This window comes from Falco biarmicus, chromosome 4 (assembly GCF_023638135.1).
Source record: "Falco biarmicus isolate bFalBia1 chromosome 4, bFalBia1.pri, whole genome shotgun sequence".
NCBI classification, from domain to species: Eukaryota; Metazoa; Chordata; class Aves; order Falconiformes; family Falconidae; genus Falco; species Falco biarmicus.
The window spans coordinates 66,419,330-66,442,913 of NC_079291.1; the positions used below are offsets into that span (position 1 = coordinate 66,419,330).

Below are 23,584 nucleotides of genomic sequence, written 5' to 3' on the forward strand. Positions count from 1 at the left end.
AGGCCTGAGTGCCCCTTTACAGCTATGCCCCCTCCTTCAGTTACATCAAGAGCTGCTGCAGAAGAAGGGGGAGGTTGTTTCCTCCTTAGTGAAACTTTTAAATTTAAATTTTTCTCCCCTGTAGTGAAAAAGGACTTGCGAAATACCAGGGGAGCTTCTTGATACCAGAACTATGGTAATGGTCCTGTGTCCTGGAGTGAACTCTAAAGTTTTGTTCATGCACTGAGCCGGTCTGTGAACATCTTGTTTGGCTTCATTAAGGTTAGTTATTAAAGCAGGCTGGCCAACCACCACTCTGTTTTGCTGTGGATGTTTTTCTGGCTCAGCTGTACCTGCTTCAAAACACCGAAGCAGATTTTGTGTGTTGTCTTGTAACAAGGGTTTACTTTCATTCAGTTCCTGTTTTTGTCCCCTTGTTCTTCTCTCTTTGTCCACATATTCATTTTCTTTACCTGCTTCTTCAGTGGTGAATTTTTTTTAAAGGCAAAATGTCTTTTTTTTTTTTTTTTTTGTGTGTGTGTGTGGTTTCCCAGTACCATGACACTCTAACCTTACCAAACCCTTCAGTGCTACTACAACAGGCAGGGCAAGCCCTCTCCACTCTGAATAAACCTGTTGTGGTGAGATATGCCATCAAACCTGTATGGTTTGCCTGGTCAGTATGGAGGGAGGGGGAAACTAAACTGTTGCTGTATTTCCATGTAGTGCTGGAAATACTCTGCTAACATTATTTTTAACATTATTTTTGTAATGTCCTGTTCCTTGGCCAGACTCCCATTGAAATTTCACTTTCTACAACTGTGTTTGAGCAGCTTTGCTGAGTGGTTTATACCCAATAAACTACTTGCATGTAACAGAACAGCAGGAAATCAGATTGTGGACTGAATCACACCATTAGGTTCTACTTGCTGTCTTGAAAGCTGATAATAAGTAAATATGCAATTCCTGTGTTACACTGAGGCCTGCTTCCAGTCCCACTTGTGTCCTTATCTGTACAAGGATGTCTGCAGCTCAGTACATGTGAGAGATGAGTGTGATTAATTGTCTAATCTTTGTAAACATCCAGACTTCAGTTGGTGCCCTTTGAGATTAAAAATCTCTTAATCTGCCACCAGAACTAGAGCACTGCTTGGTGCTCTCAGTGGCATGTGCAAGCAGAAGGCTCTTCCAAAGCATTTGCATTCATGGTAAATTGGTCAGGAGCGAGAGTCTTCTGAATCCCTAATGAGTTGTTTTCTGTGCTGTAGAATCATTGCATAATGTTTTAACTATTAATCTGATCTGTGGGGGTTAATTTCTTCATACAGTGCTGCAAGTATGGCAGAAGTGCGCTGGCAGAGGGTCTGAGCAATTAGGGCATGCATTCAGGCTTGGGTTGAAGTGCTTATCTCTTGGAAGTGACTACTTAATATTTCGGTCTCAAAATACCTTGTTGTATGTACAGTTTTCTCCTAAATGCAAAGACAGTGTCTGTTCCTGCTGGTGATCTCCAGCATTTCTTAACCATACAGGGAAAAGCTACGTATGTGACTTAGGTTTGTTTGACAGAGATGTAATTTGAATTATTACAATGGGTTTGTGCCTCTGCCGTTATCACAGGATGCCTCAGTATTGCTGCTGCCGTGGTGAAGATGAAACTTGCATTGATAGTGTAGTGTGTCATCAAAGAAATTCCCTAGAAAACAGTTCCTAGACTGTTGGCCCTTGAGTAATTACATGAGCAAGTAATACACAGGGAGTAATGACAAGGGAGAGCACGGTAACGATGAGCTGCGGAGGACTGTGCAGGTGTGTGCTGGGGACGCTGGATATGTGGGGCTGTAGTGACAACTCAGGGGGCTCTGACTGTTGGTACCATCTCTGTGTTAATTCCTTCCTAACATTCGAGTCTGCAGCCTCCTCCTGCGTGTGCAGGCAGGTTGCCCCGGCCCTGTGTCTTGGTGCAGTAACAGAGTTCTTGAGACCTAGAAATTAAGCCTGAAATACCTTTGAGACTTAAATAAAATTGAATGATTCTTCTCTACCCTAAAATATTCCAGTTCTGCCCCCTGAAAATGAACCCTTGAGGTATCTGTGAGTTCTGGTGAGGACACTGAGGGTTTAAACTCCTAAGACACATGTTTTGCCTAAATCAATATAGGGAATTTTCACTTCTTTTCAGTTATTTTAGAGAAATTTTGGGGTGGCTTAGTCAACCAGACAGTACTATGGCTAATTACTGCTTCCAGTTAATAGAAAAAAATGAGTTTAGTAGGATTGCCAAAAAGATGAAAGAAAATTTGGAAGACTATTTGTCTCTAGCAGCACAAGTTTAATAAAACTGTGTGCTAATAGCCTCACATTTTAATTAAGTGTTTGGGACTTTCTGTGCGTATCCCAAGTGTTTTGTACTGTACTTACCACACTCGGTGATTACTTCGATTTGAATATATGCTCATTAGAATTCCTCGGAGGTTTCAAATGTGTAGTAGGTCTGCACTTGGACAGTTTGCTCCTTGGGTCTGACTCAAGAGTCTTGCACCTCAAAACATGGACAGTTCTGCTGAGGGGAAGGACTTGTTGCAAGCAGCAGAGGCGTGGAGATGGGCTAATGCTGACTCATACGATTTCCTGTCCCTCCTAACAAGAAAGGTCTGTATGTAACTGGGTGGCTCTGTCACTTTCTTTGCTAAACTGGATATTCACTCGGATTCAGTGGCGAAACGTTAGAAACTAATCTGTAGCAGAGCACGGGTCGCTGTGCGGTGGTGGCTGTAGGGCTTGTAACATCAGAGATCCCTGCTGGGAGTGGGATGTGGATGGAGGCCTGGAACTAGTAAAGAGGAAAAAATATCACCGTGATCCTCCCCTCCCTTAGCAGCCCCTTGGGCTCACAGACACTGTTCTGGAGTAGGTGCCTGGCTGTTGCTGTCGGCTTCTGCGAGGCGAGAGCTGGCAGGGTTCAGATCGCCGTGTTGGGTGGCGGAGGGTGCGCTCTGATTTGTGTCTGCAGCACTTCACCTCTCGTGGGCTGCTTCTGGCTGCACGTAAAGAAAGGAGCGTGGTGACCACAGGGGCTGTTTCTGTATCTTGACATCTCTGACATTGCCTCCTCCAGGGAGGGAGGGGCAGTGGGGACGGGTTGCAGTTCTCACAACGTCATTTTGGGTAATGGAGAAAAACTGTTAGGATACTGAAACCTGAAAGATGTAGATCAGCGCTGGGTTCATCAACACATAACGATGTCAACCCCTCCCCATATCAGGCAGACCTTCAGATGTGTAAAGCTTAATTTGAAGAAGGAAATAGTGAAGTGCTCTGCTCGGTCTCTTATCTGAACTATGTTTGTGCTTGTGAGAGCAAACTTCTCACATGGTGCAGCTTCTCACATGGATGAAAATGACAAGTTGCATCCTTGTGAGTGGGGGGCTGGGTTTTTAGGTGAAATAAAGAGGAAAAAGCTGTTCACAAGCTACATTTTAAATAAGTTAATCTTTGTGGCGTATTGGGGATACTAATGTGTAATTAAAACTTGCTTTGGCTATACAGGATTACAAAATCAATCTAAATAAATACCTAATGTAGTTGTTCATTGTGTAAGGACCAGATGAATGATTCTTGAGTCCCTTGTAGCAATTAGCAAGAATGGCATTAGTGGCTTTATGGTACGTGCCAGAACTGGCATATGGAGCTGTTCTCTGTGCACGTCTCCCAGCCCTTCGCTGTGGCACCAGTGCTGCAGTGGAGCTGTGCCAGTTCCTTGTGCCTGGCTCCTCAGTGCTGTTCGTAGAGAGTCTGAGATGGCCCACGGTTGTGCGCAGAGGAGTAAAGGGGTGGCTGAGGGTGAGCTTCTCCCAGGCTGAAGATGTCACTGCAGACCTGCTACAAACCCACGTTTCTGACATGTGATCCAACCTGGTGGGTAACATGGAGAAGATTCACTGTCAATTGTCTCCAATAAAACCCCAAAAGCTTGGACCTGAGGAGGAACCTCGGGAACCCAAGGAAGGGAATGAATCTTGGCTGTATTGCTCGGTTTTCTTTAAGCAAAAATGGCTTTGGTGAAACTGAGGCTTGAAACAAGCTGTAGAAGGAATGCTAAATCTTAAGGTGAAGATGTGATTTTACTAGAATGGCCCAGGAAAGAATGTCTTTCCAGGCTGTCCTTCCAAAATTGTATAGCACGTGGTACAGGTAGGCAGTTTCGCTATATACAGTTCTGAGCACCACCACACACCCCCTGTTATTTGCCAGAGCAAGGTACGTTGCTGGGGATTAATCTTAATCTGTCAGGATGAGCTTAATGAGTCTGACAAAACCACATGGAAACCTTGAAGTTAGAAGATCTTTTTTCTTCTTCCTCTGAGACGGTTATAGTTTGAAGCGGGCCCTGTACTCTGCCAGTCTGTCTTGTCACACACTTGAAATCTTTCTAGTTTAGAAAACCAGGAGCAGGATTCATAATGGAGACAACTCTAGCCAGGTAATAGTGGTGTTAAGTAGGGTGGGTATGGAAGTGACTACCCCATAGCAGAAAGCACAGCCTGCCGCTTTGCTGGGCTTCTCCTCTGTGTTTGGAAAGAGGTCTGATCTCAAAAGCAACTGTTGTGATTTAAATTTCATGTTAAATTGTAGGGGTAGCAAAAGGAGGCAAAGTTGCAGCAGCAGCTGGAAAAGGTATGCTTAAAATCTGAACCAGATTCACTAGGCTGGTGTGGGAAAGGCAGGAAGCCACCTTGCCTGGGTTGAGGGGAAAGGCAGCAAAACCGCAGGCATGCAAATCCTCCTTTCCCTGCACTGTCAATTAAAATGCTGTTGTGCAGGCAAATTGCAAAGAAAGCAGTATGGGCTGGGGTGGGGGATTTTTTGATCATTTTGAAAAAAGTCAATTTAGGCACCTTCTGATGAGATGAGCACCTATGTTCGCTTGGTGAAGTTTGAAAACCAAAATGGAATTGGAGGTGACTGTGGTCTGGCTGTGTCTGTTCCTCAGTCATTCTAGAATGCAAGAGTAGCTAAAAATAGAAATAATCTTTCCTCTTGGAAATGGGCTGCTTGGCCTCTGCCCCAGAGGTGGGTGCACTTCACTGGCATTTTAGATTGGTTGACAAAGTCCTCCGGGGGGGGGGGGGGGGGGGGGGGGGAAGAATCATTACAGAAATACGAAATATTTATTAGTTAAAGGTGGAAGGAATTAGTGTTTGTGCTTTCAAGCCGTATTACAGGGAATGAGCTGTTGGGATCAGGATTTTAAATGCGTTCCTAATATTGGAAGCTTTCTTTGCCTTCACAGCAAAGTAGTCTTATGTAAATAAGTATGTGTTCACTCCCTCTCTTCCTGGCTTGGTCTGAGCACGCAGCCCGTCTCCCTTCATTATGCAGAAACTTCTTAGACCAACACTTACGCTGGCTGCAGTTTCTATGCTAATTTAATCCACTTCAGCCTTTTGGTCATTACTATAATTAGAGTGGCTGCATCACTTTGCAAATCTGTCTGCCATTTAAACTAAACACTCTTCTGAGCTTTGCCTTGTTATCCTAGGTTTTTGTTTAGCTATCATTAAAAAAAATATATCTTTTTAAGGCCGTTTAGGCTAGGCATTCTTCCTTTATCATAAACTTCGGTAGTGAAATGATTAATACCACTGCTCAGGGATCCTTAGAAGATCTTTAAGGAACCAGTAGCTGCTCCTTCAAAAAGCCTGTAAGATGCAAGATCTTTTTTAATCAGATGTGATGCGTCAACAAGCCTTTGTACTGCCCACAGCTTGTTATTAGAGGCTGGCTAATTGTGCAGGCAAGGGGTGATGGCTTTCTGAGCTTGGTGTGTCATGTGTTTGGGCAGAGGCTCTTGCTTTCGAAGCTGTGCTCTGAATTCCTGGTAATACTGCTTTCAAAAGTCCTACCTATTGAAATGTAACCATGTTTCTTAAAGCAACTTACTGAATGGCCAGAGAGAGAAGCTGGATAGAGGAGTTTTTATGTAGTTTAGCCCAAGCCCAGGACTGAGCAGCAGAACAAAGAGCAGTATCTGTACTTCCAGACACTGACAGAACCACTCTGACCTGACTGTCCTGATCCTCCTGTTTCTCTTCACAGTTGGCATCTAGTGGGATTTTGCTGGCTTGAGTTTAATGCAAAAGGTACTAGAATGTGGTTTGGGGCACAGTACAAAATCCCAAGAGACAGAGATGAAAACAGTTGATACAAGATGACATACAAGGGTCCATTTTCATAGCCAAGAGAATATGTCTCCTCGCTCAGTTTTACATTCTTTACTCTCTGCAGACAGAGGATTCAATTCGGTTTTAATCTGTTCAGTCAAGTTAGGGCTAAAGTTTGGAAGAAATGGACTTATTAGCTGGAACTTCTGTTTTTGACTCATTCTTCAGGCTAGTGTTGTAATTCTTAGGTTGGTTGCTTCACTTCTGAATTATCCTGCAAATTTCAGCTTTATTAAAGGGTTCTGTGAAACTGCCTCAGTAGTTTCCTACTGCATATGAGTAACTTGATGGATTTTCAGGGTGATTTCTGTGCTAACTCTACTGTAAATACACTTAAACTGATCACACAAATGGATTAATGGACTGTCTGGCTCAGGGGTCTTTGGCTTGCCACCACAACACCAAACAGCTTGTATGTTGTATCTGGTGGTACTCGGGGGCAAGCAGCCTGTAGCTGTTAAACTGTGCATGACTCCCAAGCGGTTCCAAGTGTGGTTCATGCGGTGGGGAGTAGGTGGGAGATCGCTGGGTAGCCTGCATCAGGAGCTGGAGGTGTGCTGAGGCAGAGTGTGGAGTTGCTGGGAGCCAGCCAAGGCCAGCTCTGCAGGAGCTGGTGGGACTGCTGGGAGGCCGTTGTCATCTGCCACTTGTGAATCGTATGGTGGGTTGGGTTGGATGGGACCTTAAAGACCATTCTAGCTCCGGCCCCTCTGCTGTGGACAGGGATACCTTCCACTAGCCCAGGTTGCTCCAAACCCTATCAAACCCAGCCTTGAACACTTCCAGGGATGGGTCATCCACAGCTTCCCTGGGCAACCTGTTCCACTGCATCACCACCCTCATAGTGAAGAATTTCTTCCTAATGCTAATCTAAATCTACCTTATTTCAGTTTAAAGCCATTCCCACTTGTCATATCACTCCGTGCCCTTGTAAAAAGTCCCTCTCCAGTTTTCTTGTCAGCCCCTTTAGGTACTGGAAGGTCTCCCCAGACGCTTCTCTTCTCCAGGCTGAACAACAACTCCGGAGTTCTTCCATCCCTCAACTCCAACATCCATCACGCTTGTCTCCTGGCCACGGGAAGCTTTTGGTGCATGACTTTTTGGGTCAGGAATGCTGGAGATTCGCTGCCCCTTTGGCAGCCTTGGCACGTTGGCTGTTTTCCCTGTTTATAACCTCTCCTTGTTTTTCTGTACTTTATATGTTCTGTAGGAAATCATATTCTACTGAACAGTGCCTCTTCACACATTTCATGTGGTATAGTAAAATAGTTGCATTTTTTCATGTCTCTAGTAGATTAGCCAGTTTCTGATGTTTTTATATTTATGTTTAAATAACTGATATCTGTTCACAGCTATCAGAAGTAACTGATTGTTAGGTATAGAAACATTTTTATTTTTTTTGCGAGTACTAATACTCAAGTTGCTTCCCAGTTAAATAATTGTTTAAAAATTGTGCTGAAATGTGCTATATACTGCGTTAGCTGCTCTGCCACATTTGGCACCGGGCACTGCCTGCCTGTGACAGCAGGAGCACACCTAACTGCACGATGCTGTATCGCACTGACATCTGTGGGGGTTGTTCCTGCTCACGATGCTGATTTAAAAACATACCCTGAAATGTGAAGACTGGAAGCCTGAGCAAATTTACTTCTGCTCTTGTAACTACAGATGACACTTACATATAACGAAGCACGAAGTGCAAACATGAAAGGTTTGTCTTGGAAGTGACTGGCCTAGATATTACGGTAAACACCAATGTAGCACATCTCTAGGGCTTTAACTGAAGAGAGTGACAGTGAGCTAAGCTCCTAACAGTCCAGCATCATTTGAAAAGCTTCAGTTGGAGGGAAACTGATAAAGCCACACGTTTGGCACGCGGAGCAGCTTGGGGTAGGCTTTGACTTGCCTGAGCAGTTGATGGGGCAGCGATTCGGTTCCGATGACACCTTGCCTGTAGTCACCACTAGCTTGATCGGGGAATAGTGAGGCACTTGCCCAGGCCATAGGGAAGGGTGTGAGCTGGAGAGGGGACTGCAGGGGACACTGTAACCCCCTCCTTATGGCTGGCAGGCGGAGGTGGAGGAGACGGCTTGGCTTGCTGCACCAGGCCCTTGCAAGTCCAGTGCTGGTGCTGCTTGTAGAGGCAGGGGGTTTGGAGAGTGTGTCCTTGGGTTGCTTTCTCTTTCTGTGCAGCCTGGTGTCCGAGGGTCTGGTGGGATCCCACCAGGAGCCGTTTTCTGTGTCAGCTCAGCATGACGTACCTCTGCCGATCAAGCTTGCTGTTCTCTTGCTCCTGCCTGCTTTGAATGGGGCTGTTTGGCTGTCAGCGTCCCACTGTTGACCAGTCAAATATTAAAGGGGAGCACTGCACAAATTTTACAGATAAAACCAGAATAAAGCTTACATGGGAGTGCAGAATAAAACTTTTTATTAGCAGAAGTACCACAGCCTGTGTTGACTGGCACCAAAGCGTTGGCACAGGGCGTTTTTATCACCAGGTTCATGTCCAGCACAAAGGCACGTTGCTCCTTGAGGATAGTTCTCCTGCTGTTGTTTATCAGTGGACTAAAACTCCTGTCTAGAGAAGAATTGACTGCCTGCGTAATGTTAACTGAAAGGGTACTTGTTTATAGTCCTAGTTAGTGACCAGTAAGTATTTTCGTGGTCTAACCTTGGACTAATGAATTCAGGAATACACAAGACCTTCTGTCAAACAGCATGCATAGGTAGCCTTAGGTGAAGCAGCTGGGATTAATATGGTTTGAGATGTCTTTAAAATCCCTGTGATTTAGAAAACATTAATTTTATCCTAGTAAGCAGGTAAGCTTTTTAAAAGTAACTTTTTTCTTTTTCTCTTCCTGCAGGGAAATTCAGCTCCTGCGACGATTACGGCACAAAAATGTTATCCAGTTGGTAGATGTATTATACAATGAAGAGAAGCAGAAAATATATCCTTTTTTTTTTTCCGCACAGTTGTTAATAAGGTTTGAATTTGCATTGTTCTCCACGATAGTGCTGAATCGTTAGAGTTCTGCTTTTTTTAAGACCCTTTTGAATGTTTCTTAAGCTTAAAATGTCTTTCACTGGTATTAAATATACCGCGTCTGGAGTGTTTTCCACACACGTACATTTTCTTAAGTTTTCCAGCTTCTCAGCTGAGCAATGTGATATTGTCCCCAGGTTACAGATGCAGGGCTAGAGTAGGGAACAGCTGACCCTCAAATACCGTGTTTTGTTGTGTGACCTTCAGCAACTCGGAGATGAAAAAAGAACTGTGGATCTGGCACTTCTAACCTCCCGTCCTAGCTGTGGCATGTTAGTGCTTTTTTTTCCCTGAAGATGGGCCTTTTATCATCTCAGCTATGTGAAATCAATTTTTGTAATGCTTTTTTCTTTAAGTCCTTGGCAGTGATGTAGATGTGGGGTTTTTTTCTTTCCCTCAAAAGAAAAAAAAATTACTCGTTGGCTGGCATCTGGATGCCTGCAACTCTCCCCTTTTGGAGGGTCTGTACTGCTGCAGTGCTGCCTTCTCTGTAGGCAGTTGGTATGCTTTGCTGCTGGTTATCCTTAACAAGATAGGATGAACTCCCAAGCCTCCCCTGGTTGTTGTTTGTGTGAAAGTCCCTTGTGATGGCGTTTTAAGTGACCTAAATCTTGTAACAGTCATGAGCGATTCAAAGCATATTGTTCCTGAGAGACCTACAGCCCAGCTTTTTGAGACGAAACTGTTCATTTCTTGAATCAAAGTTGTGGCTTGTGATCTTGGTGCACCTTTCAGACTTGAACATGTTATTCCAGTGCACTGCATCACCCAAGCACACATGGACACTAACCAACGTAGTTACGTGCCATAATTTGCGAGTGGGTGGCTGGATTTCTAAGGAGTCTGCTGCAGTTGGAGTGCACTTTGATTTCAATCAGTTTTTAAGTTTATTGAGCTGATTGCTGTAGTAAGTGTTGTAAATGGTTGCTTTTATTTTTGACAGTGTTTTCTGAATACTGTCTTCCAATTACAGTACTTCAGAAAATGGATAATTTAATTGTATGCCTTAAGTAGTGCTCTGCCACCAAATCATTAGTATAAAAAAAAAAAAAAGCATGACAACTTTTGGTTGTGTTTTGTAGCCTGAACAGACCGAAGAGACTGCAATTCAATTACTGTCTATAGAAAGATACCATTTAATTAATAAGAAGCTGGGCTGCTAAAGCAGAAGGATGGGGAAAAAGAGCCCGAGAGAGACCTCATGTGTTGGTAACAGGTGATGACAACCCAGAATGGTCCTTCAGAAATGTGACCTCTCTAAGCCGGGAAGCATGGTCCTTGCTTTATTTCCTGAACAGCAGCGTTTGAAAAAGAACAAACTGTTTTTCAGTACTTTCCCCTTGCAAGTGTAGGTTGACTTGACTGTTTTTTATCTTTTATCTGCTTCTACACTCTTTGAAAGTTTGTTTCTAATCGGTGCTTATTCTGTGCACGTGAGCAGCATTAGCACTGGGGCTGCGAGCGGGAATTCATCCATGATCATGTTCTCGTTTAACTTTTCTCCAGCTTCTCGTTGGCACTTGCAGTGCCTGTGTGGCACATCCAAGGATGTGGCGGTACAAACACTTGTGCCGTGGCATGGTAAACAGGCTTGGGAACAGATCCAGATGAAAAGTAACTTTCTCTTTCAGGCTGGCTTCTCTGGAGGTCAGTTCCCTTACTAGTTTCACTGCGTCATCGTGCAAATGTCTGTATTAGTGCCTTGCATGGAGCAATGCAAGGTGAAGGTTGAATGGGTTATAGAGGAGGGATGTCAGTCTCCCCCTTACTAATAAGAAAATGTCCTCATTTCCAGAATGAGCGTTGTGGCATTTGAAACTCGGCCTGTAGAAGGGGGAAGGGCTCTGTTCTCACCTGAGTTTTCTGTTGCTGATAGAAGTGAACTGCAGGCTTCAGCCATGTTTATACTTGGGAAGATAACTTACCTGCCTAGTCCAAAGCCTGCAATGATTTTCTTTGGTAAAGGGAAAGCTGTGATGACTGGATTAAAAATATCAACTACATTTAGTATTTAATGGGCTGCTTTGATGACCTGCTGTGGCTGGGAATGCAGAGCTGCTGCTGAATGGAGAACTAATCCAGGCAGAAAATAAACCCAGTTCAATAAGCAGCATCCCAGCTGACACCATCTCTGACAGCTTCTGTTACCAGTATGTGCAGTTGTGCGTGGGAGCAGAACCCTATTGATTAGAGGAATTGAGAGCCTCGGTCGTCTTGGGGCAGCTGTAATAGATCTGCCCCAGCCTGAAAGTTTGTACTCTAATCTGGCTGATGGACCAGAGATGGATCAGTTACAAAAGGAGGGGTGAAAAACAGTCTGGCAGCTAATGAAACCAAAATCAGGCTGTCCTTTGTAGATGAGAACAAGAGCTGGGTTTTGCTTCCCGGGAGCTACTCTACGTAATCTGCTGTTAGTATTACTCTCTTGAAGGTGGGAGAGTTGAGGTCTTCCACATTACTGTAAGTATTTAACAGATTTCTTCCAGAGTAAGAAACAGTAGGAATGAATTTTGGGAGCTCTTTCTTCTGTTCCTGCTTCTTCTGATTTACTGGGTGGCATCGTAAAATCTTACAGTATTTTAGCATCCCTCTGAAGAGCAGCTCACATAGGGAATGTAACGTGATTTTAATGAGTTTGCACAGTGTTCTGAGCTCCTGGATAGAATGCGCTGCAAAAGGGGAATGCAGCCTTTAGCACAGATCCCACTTAAAGCACAGGTCATCTCTTTAGCCTCTCCTGCCTCAAGAGTTAAGATGGCATCCTGGGACATAAGCAACTTATTTTAGGTTTAGGTTAAGAAGGCATCTGCCAGGAATAATTAAGAGTGACCAAAGAAATGCTTTGTGTTACTGGAGAACAAGCTTGGGCTTCCTGGCAATCAGTGCTTGTCTCAGCTCTTTATCTTGAAGGTGCACTCCCTTGGCGATGCCACCAGATGTCTCAGGGTCCGTCCTTGCTGGCCCCTCTGGGCTCACGTCTGCCGGAAAACAAAGGCAATTATTGCTTTAGGGGGTTGTGTCATTAAGGAGATGTAAACTAGAATAAGCTGCAAGGGAACAAATGCTAAAAAGTGCCACCAGTTCTTGGCATTCTGTTCTAATTTATTTTCATGCATGCGGTTTTGAAAAAGCTTCCCAGCTCTCTAGGGGTCCTTTCTCCTGCTACTGAAGTACTGCCATGGGGATGGGGGTAAGCAGTGGCTGTTAGTGCATACAGCCGTATCATTTTGAGAGAGGAAATGAAGAATAATAGAAACTTTGGGGAAGGTGATGGGAGCTCACTGTCATGTCAAGTGCAGAACAACTAAGGTGTTGGGAGAATACACTGCAGCTCTTCTGCCAGGGCTTTCTTAATTTTTTTGTAGCCACTTTAGACCATTACCCTATTTCTGTCCCATTTGTGAGATCTCTAACTTAATTTCTGTGGAGTTTGCATCCCGCTTTGGGTCTGATCACAGAGCTGCAGCTGGTCATTAAGCAGGAGAATTTTCCTGTGGGTTCTTTGCCACCTTCTGTTAGAGTTGGAGGAAGGCAGCTACCTTGGCAAGTGCCCCACAACTCGGGCTCTAGCTCTCCAGTGTCTGTAGACCAGTAACAGGTCTGTCTGTGCAGCAGCCGTCCAGTTGCACTGGAACAGGGCTGCAGTCCTCACACAGCGTTTGCCTGAGAAGTGTTTAACCTTGAAGTTTCCTTAACTCTGCCTTCACGTATATGGTGATGGAGTACTGTGTGTGTGGGATGCAGGAAATGCTGGACAGTGTCCCAGAAAAGAGGTTTCCAGTTTTTCAGGCTCACGGGTAAGTACAGCTTTGTTCCTTAGGCTGTGTTAGCCTCTCACCACTGTGCTGTCTTGAATTCAAGAGCACGTTCGACCGTGTTGCTTAGACTGCTGGCTACACTTTAGAGTAAACCAGGCTTTGCGTAATAACTGCATCTCTTACATCCATAGAACAAATGAAAAACTGATGAAGTGGGGGCAGGGATAGCACTTAGATTCTGGGAAGCGAAAACATCTTTGTATTGAATTTTCTGTTACTTTTTGGTTTACTTCATGAGATGCATGACCTGGCCCCTTTCCTACAGCTCTGCCATTCAGCAAAGATGGGTGCAGGGGAGGAATCTGTAAGGACTCTTGCCCTGCCTAAATGGAGGCAAACCATACAGTTCAGCGTCAGAAGAGATACTAAAAGGTCTTTGGATGGATTAAGGATTGACAATATATCCAGCATGATCTGTTAGCTTGCTTAGTTAGTAGACAGGATAAGCTGAAGCCCCTTTCACTCTGCAAGTAAAGTAACCTTAGAATTCTGGAAGTAGATGCAGGAAGATTGTCATGTGTATCAAATCAGTGTAGATTAGCAAATCTGTGGTAACTATACAATTTTATGGTCGTACTTTCCCATTCTGTTTAAAAAGATCTTTGAGATTGCAGATGGCTTAAGTGAAATACAGGCACATTAAGTCAAGTAGTATTTCTGGATATTACAAAACAAAAAACATGCGTGCACCATTGTTGCCAGGCCGTCAGTGTGCAATGCTTGTTATGTTCTGGTAACGGCTTGCCAATAATCTCTGACCATAAGTGCAGCGAAACACTCCTTTCTACTGGCTAAAGGAAACTTTTCCCACCCCCTGTTAGAGCAGACTGTGCCACTGAAAGAGCATCTTTTGCTGGCTTAACTTAGCCTAGACTACAGCAGGTGTCAGGATTAACTGTCAGGTCTGTGTCAGTGTGGTGCTCAGCGCTTAGAAAATACACAGAGGTGTGAAGAGGGCTTTGGAGTGGAGGAACCTGGAGTCTGAGGTGGTTAACACAGTGCTGCAGAGCTCCGACAGGTAACTTCTGACTTTGTCAGAAGATGAAATGCCGTTTCGTACAGACCACAGTTCAATTTCAGGTTCCTCATCAAATGTAAATGTATTTCTGACATGTTTCCAATAACAGCACTCTTTGCTTTATGTTTATCAGTAGTTCTTAGTCTATGGAAGTGCTTGGCTTTTTTTCCTCTTAACTCTTTCTTGCAGGTACTTTTGTCAGCTTATAGACGGCTTAGAATACTTGCACAGCCAAGGGATTGTCCACAAGGATATAAAACCGGGGAACCTCCTGCTAACAACCAATGGGACGCTAAAAATATCCGATTTAGGCGTAGCAGAGGTATGTGGGAAATGTGACATTCCAGGTTTAGGTCACCTTTGTGGTGTTGATTGACTTATTGTGCTTTTATTCTGTTGAACTTGCAGAGTGCTCTAGAGTGACTCTGAATATGTATTGCAACTGGCAAAACACTTTTGTTAACAGCAGCACAAAACTTCCATCCTGGAAGCGTGCAGAGGAAGGCCACAATCTCAGACAAACCCAAAAATGTGGTGAAATGGGGATAAGCTATATAACCTTATCCTTCTTACTATATGAAGGCTGTCTCAGCTAGGTAGGAGAGGTGCAAGAGGTGTAGTGGCATGTTCTCATGATGCGTAAGTAGATGTTCAGTGGCAGAGTTTTCCTGTTTTGGTTCCCAGGTGGAACTTTTCTAACAGTTACAATTTGCTTGCCTTGGAAGTTTGAAACTAATCTGTCTCTTCTACTGCAGGCATTGCATCCGTTTGCAGAGGATGACACGTGCAGAACGAGCCAAGGGTCGCCAGCATTCCAGCCACCAGAAATTGCCAATGGCCTTGACACCTTTTCAGGCTTTAAAGTAGACATCTGGTCCGCAGGGGTCACACTGTAAGTGCCCATCCAGCACTCAGGAATCGCAATAAAAAAATATATAAGCCCCCAGATAGCTCAGTCATGTGCATCTGCAGTCATTGCTGCTCTTCTGTATGTTTTGGGGAGGGGCAGGGAGGGTGTATGTCTGTTGGTCCCTCCTTCGGAGGGGTTTATGTTCCCCGAAGTCCTTGTAATTCTGAAGAAAGCAATCTTTACTTTCAGTGAGCCAGCCATTTCTCAGCATCCGAGATGCACAGCTACTGCAATAACAGAGACCACAAATATCTCCAGTATTTATTTTTAAGTTTCTTCTATCCCAGCTTGTCAGGGAAATGTCTTGGTGGTTTTGACTCATGTGAATGAAGAGGCTGTGATGAAGGAAGGCTAAGTTTAAAGAGGCATTCCAAATGCTGTCAAATATTTGTCTTTGAGTTTCCTCTTGGCTTCTCTTGGTTTATGTAGTCACATAAGAACTGAAGACCTGTTCTGTGAGCTTTATCTTATACAGCTTCTCCTTCTGCCTTTACAGATACAACATTACAACGGGTCTATACCCTTTTGAAGGGGATAATATCTATAAATTATTTGAAAACATCGGGAAAGGTGACTACACAATTCCAGAGGATTGTGGTCCTCCACTCTCGGACTTATTGAGAGGTGAGTCTCCCAACTGTCTCTAAAAGGGTAAAATTTATAGATGCCGCAGATGCTCAGCTTGCATAGTGCTGGGGAGAGCTTCATTCCAAGTATCCTGTGAAGATACAGGATCCTATTAGAAAGGGAGGTTGTGCTTATGAACCTCGTAAGACTTTGAGAGATCTTTAAAACTGGTGTTTTCATGAGATACCGTAAACCCTACGTGGCTTGCAGTCACTACTCTATAAAGAGTTGGTTTTGCATTATGTTTCTTGTGTTCCAAGAAGCTTTTAAATCTAAAGGCAAAGCCCACAAGAGGTTAAATTTAAAATGGCATCACAGCACTGATGCAGGTTTTGTAAGTGAGAACACTCAAATTCCTTGTCTGAGCTTTCTGTGATGAGGAATAGTGAGTACTCAGGTTCTGCTGTCCTTCCTCATCAGCCTCTGCTCTGAATTTCTGTGCTGCAGTCCTGGCTGTTGCCTCCTTCCCCCCAGATTTAGAGTTGCAAGGATACTGGAGCAAAGTGACTGCTGCCCACTTTCACAACAGGGCTGTGGTGGAAGCAGGAGTAGCGCTTTCTCGGTAGAAGCAGCTTGTGGGTTTTGTTTGTTTGGGGGGGTTTGTTCCTGTCACAGCAATAGTTTGAGGTTTAGCGTTGAACAGTCTCTACTTCTGCAAGCTGAATGGTCAGGGCAGCAGTTATGCTGTGCGTAGCAGCCTGCTTGGTGATACCCATTTGGCAGCAGATGGGATAGGATTTGAAGACGTGGGAGATGCTGACCAGAGTTCATGCTGCCTTACTGGCGGTGGAACAGCCAGGTGTGGTAGTGGCCCCCAGCCCTCAGCTTGGGCTTGCTTCTCCTTCATTGTTTCCAGCTGTTTGTGAAAGATCAGACCTCAAATATGAAATGACGCTGCCTTGTTTCAAGTGTATTTTTCTGTTTTTTGTGCTACACGGGGTTAAGAAGTTAGTGTGGGTGAAGGGCTGTGGGTCACTGAGCAAACCAAGTTGGTTTGCCCTCCTCCCATTAGCAGGTTTGCTCATACTATGTGTGTTATTGCTAAACCAAGGGGTTGTGTACTGTGCCGTGTCCTCTGTGTGGTCACGGTGCTGTTGCAGTTTGTGGCTAGCCAAAAGGTTCACGACTTCGAAGCGGTTTATGGCTGCACTTCATGCTAGAAACGGCAGCAGTTTTGCCTCGGCAGGAAGGGCTGCGCTGCCCGTGGGCTCCTGGCCTTTCCGAGGATGGTCACAAGGAGCTGCAGCTCCAGCCTGGCCCCACTTTCTCGCCCCATCGGGTCACACCGCAGCCTGGTGCGGTGCTGGCGATGCTGGTGTCCTCACACGGTGCCAGCTGCCTGCCCGGTGCAGTGCTGGGGACACGAGCATCTTCACGCAGTGCTGGCTGTGTGCCCAGTGTGGCGTTGGCGACTTGAGCATCCTCGCCGTGGAGCCAGAGGCAGGCATCCTCGCTCGGTGCCGCCTGCGTGCCGGGCGGCGGCAGGTGGTGCTGTCTGTCCGAGCTGTGCCTGCTGCTGCCTCCGGCAGGGCTCCCCGCAGCCCCCCGCTGCCGAGGAGGTGGCAGACCCCCTGCAGTCCTACTCATAGGAGACTATTTTAGCTTATCTGGCACCACGCCGGTAAGTTATTTCCATGTGTTTCAGAAAGCATTAACTACCGTTAACAGCTTTCGGAAAGCATTACATAAGGCATAGCTTCAAATTGCACTCAGCGCAGCTGGTATCTTGGCCGTTCTGCTGAGACTAATGTGGCTACTGCTCACAGCCCAGCACTTTGACTGATGTGTGTTTCATGTTGGATCTGCCTGCCCCAGGGAACGATGTCCTGATCTACGTGTGGTGTTTGATTTGCGAATGCTGACTCAAAACATAGCCCTTTTTATGAGCTTGGGAATTGCCCAAATGGAGTAAATCCAGTAGTCCGTCTAGACTGGCAGCCAGTCTTCTAAAGCATCCAGCAGAAATCATTTGAGGTTTGTGATAAGCCTCTCAGCTGCACTTAGTGTTGTCCCCCAGGGAAAATGAGTGTGGCAGTTGTTTCTCTTTTCTTGTCCTGAGGATATTGGTAGCTTAAAATCTTATGCTTCATTATCAGAATAACTCCCATTTTAAGTTCTCTTTCCATCCCTTGTATGAGACCTGGAGTCAGAATTTCTTTCTTTTCTTTCTGCCTCATTTTAAACAGAGGAGCCCTTGCACCTGATGCCCTTTGTCCATCTCTTACAGCCTCAGTTGCCTCGTTCATCCTAGCAGCTGTCTGTCTTCATCCCTTCTGTGTTTGGACACTACAGAGATGCAAGTCGAGTGTGTTCCATAGGCAGAGGAGCTTGCCTGGGAGGAGATATCTGTGTGTCTCTTACCAATTTGACCCTTTCTTCCAGGGCAGTGGGATGCCCTAAGGATTCTTCTGTCTGTCCTCCCTCCATCTCACCGGAGAGCACTCTCCCACCCCTCATCTTGTCATATGTACCTGTTAAGCAGTAAAAGCTGGCAAAAGCTTCTAATATTCCCCTTGTTTGGTTTGACACACTTTTTCTAGTGCTTAGAGTAGCTGGCAGACCTGAGGTGATTGAATTAAGGAGTGGAATTGCTGCGGCTCGCTCCACTCTGGAGGCCTGAGCACCTCCACAGCCTGGCAGATAGCAAAGCATCTGCTGCAGATGAGGGCTGAGCCTTGCAGTGGTGATACTACGTAGCTATGGTGACAAAACCTGAATGCTTTATTTAGTTCATGCGTTTCCACCAGAACATCTGCATTTCCTGGTAGGTGCCTGCTACTTCTGCAGCAGGCTGAAACTGAATCGAAAGCCTGCAGATCAGATATTGTCAATGACTGGCTGATGCTTTCGTATGAGCAGCACAGACACCCACAGCTCAGCTCTATTTCACTAGAGACTTTGTTTTGCCTTTGCATTGCTTTTAAAAGACTTTTAAAGTACTCTGCAGTGCTGCAAGCATTTGTTCTGGTTTTCTTGTAAGGAAGAATTCAGCATGTTGCAGAGTGCTTATTTGCTCTCTGGCTAGAAGTGCTGTGTTGACCAGAATACCAGTCTAGCTGTGAAGCAAACACTAGCATGCACTTTTTAAGGTTGGGGGTTTTTTTTCCTGTTCTTTTGTTGACTACTTTTGTAGTGGGTTTTTACTTTTTCTTCCCCTTGAGTTTGTTTTTCTTTGTTCCTCTTTCCAGAAGAAGTGGAGTTTAGAGGACTTTAAAGCTTCTACAGTATTTGAGTTGTAAAGAGACTTGCATGACTGTATTTCAACAGATTAGTTGGGATGCTGTTCCTCTTTTTGTCTCCCTAATCAGGGATGAAGCTTTATTTATACTCTTCACTGAGGGAGAGAAGGGCTAGTACTGTTCTGGCTTCTGTGTGTGCAGTCAGTAAAGATGTGTCAGAGTGGAAGCGTTTATAAATAGCCATAAGGTTCTTCTGTCACCATCTGCACATGACTTATCAACTTGTATGCAATTTGTTTCTGGACAAGAAAAATGCACAAGGTCAGCTTTTCTTCTTCCTTTTCTAATGTACTTTTACTGAAAGATAAAGCTCTGAGACTGCAGTCTCTGCATTAGACATCTAGATTGACTTCCAGGCTCTGCTACAGACTTTGTGACCTGGAACAAGTTAGTTTCTCAGAGTTTTGTTTTCTCACTTTTGTGTAACCACCGTGACCTTTCATTACAGGAATGCTGAGAGGATGTGCATTCTGATGGCAGTGGGATGCTTTAATTCTGTTAGAAGCAGGGAGTCCCTGGATCCAACTGGTGTCTATAACCCATCCAGTGGCAAACCTTCTGCACTTGTTTGATCAAAGACTCAAGGTTTGCCTGCAGAGGGAGTTTCTGATCAGAACTCCTGGCTGTGCTTGCAGAGGATGAAGGAGAGGGGAAAAGTCCTGTCTCATTTTACCAATTGGACTTACACTGCTTTTACATCGGTTCTTTTAAATGTTGATCTGAGTTGGAGGCTCTGAAGTGAAATCCAGGTGGAGTTCATTAACTCTTGCTGTTAGATTTCTTCCTTCTCATAGCTAAGGTTGTGCTGTCTGCTGAAAACGAGATATTCTACCAGATGATATAATGCTGTGCTTGCTCAGCATTATTGAAGTGTGTGGGCTGGAGTCTGTAAGGAGCTCAAGATGGGTTCATGGTCTCCAGTTTCTGGATTGCCACTTGACATGATTTGGAGGGGGTTTGAGACTACTGGTGTGCTGTGATGAACACAATATCCCATGTACGGGCATAGTGAATCCTTCTGAAATACCACGGGAGCAGAGGTTTGTAACGTAGGCATACTCATGAAGAATTGCCCTGTTACACTGTGTCTCATCTCTACTCACAGATAAACTTCATGGAAATCTTTACCGTAAATGGTAGAGAGTATGTGTGGTTACTGTGGGCAGACACTTAGGTGACTTGACTGGTGAATAGTACATGATGTTGTGTCTTGATGAAGTCTCTTTTCAGTACAAGACTTCAGCCACAGAGCTGCCATGGGTGAGTCACAGAGCTGAATGCATGAACATACATTTTTGGTGCTTGGACCTTCTGCTTTCCTTCAAACGTTGCCCAAAATACAGTCCTTTTTCATTAAAGTAAATTTCTTCTTGGTCAGTTATCATCTTGCAACTCTTTTTCTGCAGCACCCTAGTGAAATGAATCCCAATCTGAAAGTGCAAGAGCCTTGAGGAAATCCCACTGTACTTCACATTCCTGTGAAGAGTTTCTAGTTGTATCTGCTTGGATGTGCAGCAGCTTATCCTGACCTTGATGATAACATGCTGGATTCCAAAAGAGTCTTGAAATAAATAAAGGGGGGGGGGGGGGGGTGCGGTGTCCTGACTTACCTGTTTCTGACTACATTAATAAGGTAACCTAGCCAGTTCTTGCTTTGGTGTCCCCTAGACTTCATGTAAGATCTCTCTGCAGTCCTATTTCTTTTTTTTTTTTCCTTTTAAAAAAAAGCCAACACATTTGTGCAGCTCAGCTGTGAAACTACTGCCTAATAACCTTATTAATAGGTTATTTAATTAGGTGTGGGATATTTTTTTTTCTCTGAACCACCTTCCTGTCTTGTTCCTCTTCTTGTAAGGTGAGGAGAAATTCCATCAAAGCAGGAGAAGATTCCTTTACTGCAAGGGAGGTTGGGTGCTGGAACAGGTTGCATAGGAGGGTTGTAGAGTTTCCATCCCTGGAGATGTTTGAAACCCAGCTGGACATGGTCCTGGGCAAGCTGACCCTGCTTAGAGCAAGAGCTTTGCACGAGGTGATCTCCAGAGGTCCCTTCCAACCTCAGGTGGTCTGTGATTCTGAGAAGGCTGCAGGGACTGCTAGGGATGCATGCTGGGGTACAAAAGAAAGGAGGAATGTGCATTGCAAGGACCCTTGCTGCGGAGAAAGGCCCTGATAAAGGCTGTGTTCAGTGTTAAACTAATTTTTTATTTTTTTTTTTAACTGTAGGGGTGTTTGTTTTGTAGTACTCCCTGAAAAAAGAAGGGCTTTCTCCAGCATCAGTTCATTAACAGTGGATAAAGTGAGGAAACAACTTGGAATTAGCCCTGCAAAAGCTATGTATCTTGCATTACAAGCATTGCAGCACCTTGCAGCGAGATTCAGGATCAAATCCATTCTCTGCTGAAGGTGGTTCAACTGTACCTTCCCTTCTCTCGCTCTTACTGTGAAACCATCTCAAAATACCCTTTCAGTGGTGTTCCTCAGTAACAGACCTAGCAGCTGAGCTGTTCGGCTTTTGGCACTGTCACTGGCATTAATCACCTCCTGCCACACACGGGTTTGGTCTGGAGCTGCTGGTTGCTTGTTTCTGGGGCTTTGGCCTATTCAGGGGAGAAGATACCAGATATAAGGAACTAGGGTCAAGGTTTAGAGTTCTTGAGCAGGGAGCTGTTGCTGTAGCTCCAGTTGAGCTCAGCCGTGTACCCCTAACATAGCCAAGTGGTGGTTTTTATGGTCTCAACAAGGCAAGTACAAATTTCTGGTGTGCTCTGTCTAAATTGCTCTGAAGAATTGGGCTCTAAAGATCCCAGTGACTTGAGTTTATGAGGCCAGTTGCCTCTGATGCACTTGACCTTCTCTAACCTGGAGAGGTCTTCCCATGTTTCTTTAACCTCCTTCATGGTGATGTCATGTCGATCAGTAGTGACTCCATCTGCCTTAAAGCTATTGGTGCTGTCATCAGCACTGATAAACCTTTATGAATTGCCATGGCAAACTGTACTTTGGTTTCTGGGGGGGAAAACTTCAGTCCTTCCACCCTGTACATTTTCTGTGCCCATATTCATTACTGTTAGTAATGTGATACAAACTGAACTGGCAAGGAAGATGTTCTGGATCAGCTTTTTTTTAATCACATGTACTGCTGGTGATTTATCTCTTCCGTTGGCTTTGGTCAACAGTATTGCACAAACTCGTCTGTGAGGCCCTTGCAACTTCTTATTTGAACTGCAATGTCTCTTTCCAGCCCTCCCTTCATAAATGTCCATCCAAACGTATCTCCCATCCTTGTGTTTTTCACAGTGTCCTTGTACTGGCTCTCACCAGCACTCTGCACTGTTTGCTCCTTATCCTGACGTTAACTCCTGTTTGACACTGTTCTGCTTCCTAGCCTTTCTTTTCTTCTGGTTGCTGGAGACGAGGTCCTCCTGTTCTCCCACCTCTTTCCAAAACCTTCCTCTTCATGCTGCCTGTGCAAGACTCCAACGGTGCTAGTGCTTTAAGAGCAACAAGGAGATAGCATCCAGTAAAAGCAAAACTCCTTGTAACGTACAGCAGTGAGACTTTGTTAGACAAATATATTCTTGGAACCTTCATTGGAGAAATCTTGGTTGCTGCTGCATGAGACTTGTTAGGTCACGTTGGGGCTAGTTTCTGGAGAATATGGCAAAATTTGCCACTTCCCTTCTGTTGAGTTGTGAAGCTTTTTAAAGGCAGTAGAGCAGAGTGGGCATCTCATGAATCTAAGGAATCCACCTCCCTCTCTCCTAGAGAGAATACAGATAAGCTACTTTTCCTCTCCCCCACTCTCTCTCACCCCCACCCCAGTTGTCTTAGCAGATGATGCCAGAAATCAAACTCCTGGCTAGGGCAAAAGGATGGACAGTAGGATTATTTTTTTTGTCAGTTCTCCTCATCTGTATTTCCAGAGTAGAATTTCACTAGACTAGAATTTCTGGGATGCTGAGCAACTGGATAGATGCTGTGCCTAAGGCTTTGGCTCTTCCATGGAGAAAGTTCAATAGCATTATCTATGAAATGCAAAGTCTTGATGTTCTTTGCCTGAAAACATACTTGGACATATGATCCAGGGCTGTGCAAGCCTCTGTCCCTGCAGTGTGGAGGAGGAAAAGGTCGTATCCACTTTGCAGGTGGGAAAACTGAGGAAGGAGACTTGATCAGGTAGTCAGCAATCGAGTTGGGATTTTGTGCTGAGCTTCCTGTGACCAATGCAGCATATTCTTCCTGGAGGTAAAGGCTTCCTAAGCTGCCAGGAGGGCTGGACACACCAGTTGCTGTTGTGGGGAGGGAGGTGGGAGGGAAGGGTAGAGCTTTATGCTTCCTGTCTTCAACTTGGCTGAGAGCATCTGTGATCACACCTGGACTTTTTTTCCTTCTTTTCAGGGATGCTTGAATACGACCCAGCCAAGAGATTTTCAATACAGCAGATAAGGCAGCACAAGTGAGTGTTCAGCTTCTTCCTATTAGTCATTCTCTTTCTGCTTCTTATGCTAATGTACCTGTGCTATTGCTCTCAACTCATTTTTCCTTTTGACAGCAGACACATGGAAGTCACTAGATACCCTTCCTCCAGCTCTGCTGGAGCCCTGGCAACCCCTACTTGGCTTTTTTTCCTCCTATTAGAGCATCCGGTTAAAACATTTGAATTGCTAACTGGTAAATGATGAATATGTTGAAAATATGTTCCTAGCATGACTGGTTCTTGATAATT

General features: G+C 44.9%; 1 protein-coding gene across 2 annotated transcripts in view; it reads left to right on the top strand.

Moving 5' to 3' along the window:
- Positions 1–23,584, top strand: part of STK11 (serine/threonine kinase 11) — a 48,883-nt gene that overhangs the window by 2,921 nt on the left and 22,378 nt on the right. For both annotated transcript variants that reach the window (XM_056335552.1, XM_056335551.1), the window contains exons 2-7: positions 9,068–9,151; positions 12,954–13,043; positions 14,272–14,404; positions 14,838–14,974; positions 15,489–15,616; positions 23,257–23,314. In XM_056335552.1, the coding sequence (XP_056191527.1) occupies positions 9,068–9,151; positions 12,954–13,043; positions 14,272–14,404; positions 14,838–14,974; positions 15,489–15,616; positions 23,257–23,314 (630 nt within the window). The remainder of the gene's footprint in view (positions 1–9,067; positions 9,152–12,953; positions 13,044–14,271; positions 14,405–14,837; positions 14,975–15,488; positions 15,617–23,256; positions 23,315–23,584) is intronic.